Source organism: Bufo gargarizans, chromosome 2 (genome assembly GCF_014858855.1).
Source record: "Bufo gargarizans isolate SCDJY-AF-19 chromosome 2, ASM1485885v1, whole genome shotgun sequence".
NCBI classification, from domain to species: Eukaryota; Metazoa; Chordata; class Amphibia; order Anura; family Bufonidae; genus Bufo; species Bufo gargarizans.
In genome coordinates this window covers 716,299,765-716,307,337 of record NC_058081.1, presented here as the reverse complement: position 1 = coordinate 716,307,337, position 7,573 = coordinate 716,299,765, and the positions used below count along the sequence as shown (strand labels likewise).

The 7,573-nt window shown below is 41.7% G+C and overlaps 1 protein-coding gene across 2 annotated transcripts in view; it reads right to left on the bottom strand.

Moving 5' to 3' along the window:
* Nucleotides 1-2,423: 2,423 nt before the first annotated feature.
* LOC122929130 overlaps nt 2,424-7,573 on the bottom strand; it is a 68,558-nt gene continuing 63,408 nt past the window's right edge. For both annotated transcript variants that reach the window (XM_044282620.1, XM_044282621.1), the window contains 2 exons: nt 4,769-4,819; nt 2,424-2,827 (listed from right to left, as the gene is read on the bottom strand). In XM_044282620.1, the coding sequence (XP_044138555.1) occupies nt 2,726-2,827; nt 4,769-4,819 (153 nt within the window). In that variant the 3' untranslated portion in view covers nt 2,424-2,725. The remainder of the gene's footprint in view (nt 2,828-4,768; nt 4,820-7,573) is intronic.

Here is a 7,573-nt window from a genome sequence, read left to right as displayed (position 1 = left end):
CGTCTCCTAGCAACCGTGCGTGCAAATCGCACGGCATCCGTACTTGCTTGCGGATGCCATCCGATTTTCACACACCCCATTCACTTCTATGGGGCCTGCGTCACGTCAAAATCGGACAATATAGAGCATGCTGCGATTTCAACTGAACGCACAAGTGATGCGTTAAAAACATCGCTCATGTGCACAGCCCTATAGAAATGAATGGGTCAGGATTTAGTGCGGGTGCCATACGTTCGCCGCACGGATCGCACCCGCACGGAAAACTCGCCCGTGTGAAAGGGGCCTAACTCTGACCATTCGGGCTATACAATAAATTTTTTATTTTCTTAAAGTTGTAACATGATGTGATTATTAATAGCTACTAATAAATATACATGAGTTCTTTTCTCAAATTTAGTCCTGCAGGACTTCTGGACTTCAATTTTAGAATCCAGAAGGCTTCTCTTTGGTTTACAAGTTTTTTTAGGTCTCCACTTCTTGCAGGCAGAAACACTCGTTCTATGGCATAAGCTGTGAATGATGACAAACTTCTATTATGGGCCATGATAAAGTGTTTTGCTGAACTTCATATGTTTACATATGCAGGATTTATTATATAATTAATGTGCTCCAGTGACCCTACTTTGAACCTTCTGGTTGAGCATCCTACATACATTAACTGACATGTTTTGCATTCAATGATGTAGACAATTCCCGATGTGTTGCAATTAATGTAAGTTTTAACCGGATATTTATTAATACCATCAGAATCTTGAAAATATTTCTTTGGGGTTACATAACTGCAAGCTTTACATGGGGAATTGCTGCATCGTGTAAAACCTGTAAATCGCAGCCAACATGTTCGCAATTGTCCCTCCGATTTTTGACTAAATTATTTACTTATTTATGTATTTATTATCAATGCTATGTTACTCCTCAATTTTTGCTGGGTTTAATGTCATGAAATGTCTGTTCATAGGGGCTCGTGTTAGATATTAAACTTGTTTAGTATATTGAAATTTCTGCTAGCACTTTTGATTGTAACACCTGGGATGGCTTGCACCGCCCAGCTAGTCTAGGGGGGGAGGGATTTTCTATGTTCACTCCTATATATACTTCCTTCGAAATTTATTATGAAGGTCAAGATTAAGAACCATCTGGTTCGAAACGCGTAGACCGTATTGGGGCTTGCACTTTGAGGATTTTTCACCGCTGTATATTTGGTTTTGTGGAATAAATCATTGTTAAGCACGAAAAATCGAGGTGCTGGATTTTTTCCTTTCAAGTAAACTCAGTGGTGACCTGTGGCTGGTGCTTCCAATTTCAACGCTGCAGTTCTGTTTTTTTTTTTCTGGTAGGTGTGATTGCTTTTCAGTATTCCGCTCCATGGCTTCCACTCAGCTCTGAATACAGCATGAGTCCGGCTGGTTTCATGTTACACTGCTCTAAGGGTGGAGCGCATCACTCCCTGGGCTGTGTAGGTTAGGTAAGGTGACCTCGGCGACCAACTCTTGCTCTCCTGCAGGTATCTAAGTGGCTCAGCCCCCTTCCCAGATGCCTCAGTGCCAAGGTTCTTGAGTTGCTAAGTTCCTGATACTCATGTGTGCTCCTGACTTTTACTTTGTTCCTGGATTCTGCTACCCATCTGATCCCTGCCTGCTTTCCTGGACTCTCCTGTTGCCGATTCAGGATGCCTGACCTGTGGCTGTGCCGCCTGCTCTGACCTTTTGTCTGTCTGACTATGCCTCTGCCCCATCCTTTGGACTTGCACTGTTGCTCCTGGTAAAGACCACACCTGCCTGACTACGCTTGTACTTCTAGTACCTATTCAGGTACATCCTGGTCCATCTGGACCAGCTGCCACTGGCTCAGGGATTGCTCTGGAGTACCCCCTCGCAACTACCCTAACGGCTCAAGTCTATCCTCACCTTCTGAGGCTCTAGTGAAAACCAGGTAGTTGCATATACGCGCCCCTCCAGAGTATAGCCAGTCAGTGGCACAGTGGGTTCACACCCGCTGATCCATGACAGATATCATTGTGTTCAACTGTATCTGCGTGATATGCCGGGGTCTGGGCAGCTGGAAATCACAGTCTACCAATGGCTACCCCTGATCCAAGGATTTAGCAAAAGAAGAGAGCTGATATTAATCCTCCCACCATCCAATAATAAAGAGATGACTTCAATGACCCAACCTTTACCAATAATGAGATAGCTCTGCTTAATTGCCCCCGTCTACACAGCAAAGCTAAACATATAATCACAACTCTTTACAGTATGAATATTCTGGTGAGTAATGTGAAGATATTTAAAGAAAGGACATACATTTATTTTCATAATCTACTGTAGCTTCTGCTGATGCATCTCTTTAATACAGGTGGGGGAAAGTGCCAGAAAGAGACCTCTGATGACCATATTCTCTGTGTGATTATAGGATCTGACAGGTTTAAACTTAGCATTGTAAACCTTTATTTCCATAAAAGATATAATGGGACTGTGCCCACCTTGCTATTTCATACTATAAAAAAGTTATGTGGACATATACTGGAAACTCTTTTGACCTCCATCTGGTGATGTTCTTGGGCTCATTGCCCTAAACTGTAATTCATTTTTTACATTTTAATTAGATGAGAATTTTAATTGAAAATGTTTTAAAAGCTGGAGATAAAATACAGTTTGGTATATGAGTGGAGACATTGTCTGATTCCAGATAACTTTTTGTCCATCGCTCCTCTTCATCTCCCCAGTTATTTCACTTGTTTTAAAGTCATGTCTTCATATATTGGTTCATTTTGACTTGTCTGCAACATAGGTCGTCCTGGTCTAGGCATGTGGCTTAGAGCTGTTGGCTATAAAATAAAATTGTTTATAAAAGTATATAAAAATGTATGGATGTGAGTATAGAATAGTTATAGTACACGGTTCAACTAGGTGAATCGATCCTACAGTTACATTAGATATTGAACGCTTATTTGGTGCCACAAGGTTTATGCATGGACAATGATTGGTGGATTCAGTGATTGTCCATAAAAATACCACCTCAGAGATAAACCATTTCAGTCCCTTCCCTAGATTTTATGCAACCATTTCTGAAATAAACATCATTTAAAGGGTTGGGCAAATTGTTCTACATTTTCCCCATATACAGTGTCACTGTTGTTCACGATGGTTCTGCATGATATTGGATCTCAAGATAAGCAAATCAATTCTTTGGAATCCAAATTTGGTCAGAATTTTGAAAAAATTCATTAGATTCAGATTATTTTTTTTTAATTTAATTTGAGAGAATTTTTCTGAGGAGAGAGAGACAGAAAGAAAGTATGGACCTTGTGCAAGTGACTCTGGCTAAATTGCAATACCAGATTAGAGATTTCCCAAAATTTGGTTTGGGTTTGATTCTATTAAATCCGACCAGATTTGTTTGGTTCTGAATTATTTTGGCTGAAATCAAAAGTGCCCTGAAAAGTCATGTATGACACTCTACTCAGATATCTCCTAGAACTGTTCCCAACCCCTTTTAAGCTCTTTAATGCCAGGACAGCATTAGTAATGTCAGAGTGAGGCCTAGTTCACACTTCAGTGTTTGGTCAGTGAATTCCATCAGTGATTTTTAGCCAAAACAAGGTGCAGGTCAGAAACACAGAACGAGTGCAGATCTTTCCATTCTACCTTATCAATGTAGGCTCCATTCCTGGTTTTGGTTTAAAAATCACTGATGGAAATCACTGACCAAACAATGAAGTGTGAACTAGGCCTGACAGTGACATATATGGCTATGGGTAAATGGATGGTAGCGGGTGGTCTCTTTTTTGGGGTAATTTGTAACAAATTTGACTTATTTAGAATCGATTTGATCATCACAAAACCAGACACAGCCTGTGGAAACTATCTCTGGAATAAAAAATTAAAAAAAGACAATTTCAGATGACTCTTTTAGTGCCACAAAACAGCAGATTGTCAGAATCCCATAAAACGTAATAGTACTCTATTATGGTCTATGGGACAAGTGATCAGAAAATTGCAGGTTCCATCCCCCCAAGGGGGCTAAACGTTACTAAGTAAACAAATATCAAATCACCCCCTTTCCCAATTTTACATAAAAGTAAACATAACAGGTATTGTCATGTCTGGACTATTAAAATCGAAAAATCTGAAGAAAAAAAATGTAATCCTCATTTTTTTGGTCTTCTTGTCCCCCTCCATAAAAAAGTTGCATGAATGGTACAACCTACAGTTTGCCTCTGCATAAACCAAGCCCTCATGCTGCTCTGTAGAGAGATATGTAAAAAAGTTATGGCATCACAGAATGGCGATGCAAAGAAAATTAGGATTTTTTTTCAAAGGTTTATTATTTTTGATGTTTTAAGTGTAATACTATAACTACTATAACTGCTATAATAACTGTACACATTTGGTATTGCTGTAATTGTACTGACTGCAGAATAAGGACGTCAAGTCATTTTTAATGCACAGTGAATTCCATAGTATCAAAACCCCAAAAATGTTGTTGGAATTATTTTTTTTTTCCTGTTTTCCAATACGACATATGTTAAATTAAATTGTGCCATTAAATACAACTTATCCTGTAAAAAAAATTAAGTCCTCCATATTGCTATGTGAACAGAACATTTAAAAAGTGAATGAAAATGCAAAAAACCCCCGAATATGGGTCTGGTCCTTGAGGGGTTAATGCAGTTGTTCACGTACACAACTCTGCTACCTGTGACTACATACCTCAAGGCAACTCAGTTCTCATAGAGGAAATCCTAAACTTTTATTGATAATCTTACCTCTAATGTGTAGTAGGACTGCATCTGTCTGTCTAGTAGATCTGTGTATTTCTAAAATATAAAGTAAATCAAGAAATTAATTGTGTGAAGTGATTCTATGGGGGCATGGATGTCAAAATCTCAAAAACTCATTACTATCTAGAGCAGGAGTGCCAACCTTTTCTGGTCTGAGGGCGACAAGAAAATTTAAAGGGGCTCTCTTTTTTTTTATAATTGATGACCTATCCTCAAGAAAATTCATCAATATCAGATAGGAGGCGGTCTGACACCCGGCAACCCCACCGATCAGGTGTTTGAAGAGAAGGCAGCGCTTTTGTGAGCACCACTTTTCCTTCATTGTGTAATTCACTGTCTCTTCAGGTGAAATTGCATCTAAGCCGTCCTATTCACTTTTATGGGACAGCACCTTCCATTCAGGTGTTTAGAAAGAAACCGTCTAATTGAAGTGAATGGGATGGCTTAGTTGTAATTACACCTGCTCACCGCTGTGATGTCGACTGGCAAACAGGTAAACAATGCAAGCTCATGGTAGAGCTGCCTTCCCCTAAAACGGCTGATCGGTGGGAGCGCCAGGTGTCGGACCCCACCAATCTGATATTGATGACCTCTCCTGAGCATAGTTTATCAATATTAAGGCCTCTTTCACACGACAGTATGTCCATTTCAGTGTTTTGCGGTCCGTTTTTCACGGATCCGTTGTTCCGTTTTTTGTTTCCGTTGTGCTTCCGTTTCCGTTCTGTTGTTCCGTTCCGTTTTTCCGTATGGCAAATACAGTATACAGTAATTTCATATTAAAAATTGGGCTGGGCATAACATTTTCAATAGATGGTTCCGCAAAAAACGGAACGGATACGGAAGACATACGGATGCATTTCCGTATGCATTCCGTTTTTTTTGCGGACCCATAGACTTTAATGGAGCCACGGAACGTGATTTGCAGCCAAATATAGGACATGTTCTATCTTTAAACGGAACGGAAAAACGGAAATACGGAAACGGAATGCACACGGAGTACATTCCGTTTTTTTTGCGGAACCATTGAAATGAATGGTTCCGTATACGGACCGTATACGGACCGCAAAAAACGGCCCGCAAAACGGAAAAAAAAAAACGGTCGTGTGAAAGAGGCCTAAGAAAGTGGAGAACCCCTGCAAAGGGATATAACCATCTGAGACTAGAGATGAGCACTGATCTTAAAATATTCTCTCTCTCAAAAATATTTACCCGGATCTCAAGAAATTCTGATTCTAACAAATCAAATTATATTAAAACAAAACAAACAAAAAAAAAATGTTGATTCTAAAGAATCAGCTCTGAGACATTTACGGTAGATCAGAAGTAGGTGATATGTGCTGGTTTCACCTCCAGAACTCCCACCTTTGGGCAGAACGGGATGCCCTTCTACCCAATTTTCTCTCTAGGAAGTGCATCTCTATCATATTTTATGTGAGTTGTAGAAAATGTTCAATGTGTGGCAGCATTGTGCCTTGGGGTTCTGACAGGGCCAGCTCCAGGTTCATAAGAGGCCCTTGGGCGATAAAGTCTCAGTGGGCCCCCTTGTGGCGTTTTGCATGGCGCTTACAGCAATGAAACTGCATATATTATAGATTAAATATACACAGAGCATGCTACAGAGCAGATATATGTGAATCAGTCCTTATGTGCCTACTTTTATTTTCTACCCAGTGTTTCAGTCCCTCAGGTCTACTCACAGATATGTGCCCCCTCACAGTAGATATGCCAAGAAATGCCCCATTCATAGTAGATATGCCAAGATATGACCCCCCCCCCCCACAGTAGATATGCCAAGATATGTGTCTCCTCACAGTTGATATGCCAAGATATGTGCCACCTCACAATTGTTATGCCAAGATATGCCCCCTTCATAGTAGATATGCCAAGATATGGGCCCCCTTGCAGTAGATATGCCAAGATAGGTGCTCCCTAACAGTAGATATGCCAAGATGTGTGCCCCTCACAGTACATATGCCAAGATATGTGCCCCTTTCACAGTAGATATCTCAAAATATGTTCCCCCTCACAGTTGATATGCCAATACATGTGCCCCTTCACAGTAGATATGCGTCCTCTTACATTGGATATGCCAAGATATGTGCCCAGTGCCCCCTTTACAGTGGTTATGCCCAGATGTGCCCCATTCACAGGAACAAAACAAAACAATAAATCCTCCTCGCCTCAGTCACCTGGCTCCTCCCGTGATCTGCGCTCCCCATTAGCAGCAGGAGGAAACTGTCACGACCATGTTTATGGCCGTGACTCCTTGGGAGCCGCATACAGTTGCCCGCGGTTTGGGTTGTAGTGTCAACCGCAGCTGGAGGCATAATGTTGTTGGCCTCAAGTGCGGTTGCCGCGGACAACAGCTTTGTGTGCGGTTCCCTTGGAGTTGTGTGCGCGTTTGTATGCACTTTGGTATGTCTGTGTGCACTCTGTGTTATGTGTGGTGTGCACTTACATCTTCCCCTCACTGTGGTTGCCCGTGGCAACGTTTGGTCGTAGTGTACATGTGGTGGCAGTGTCCCGGCCTTCGGGCTGACTCCCAGGACACGGTTGCCACCCATGTCGTTGCCTGCGGCAACAGCCACAGTGTGTTCGTTGTTTGGACACTTCCCCTTTAAGATGTGTTTTCCCTTCTGTGGTTTTGGAAGGGTTAACTCCCTTTCTGTGTGTGTGAGTCACGGGGTGTGTCTGATTGTTGGGTGTGGCCTCTTGGCCCTATAAAGCCTCAGTTGTAGGCAGTAGCCAGAGAGGGTGCTTCAGCCATGCTGGCTGGAGACATCCTCCTGG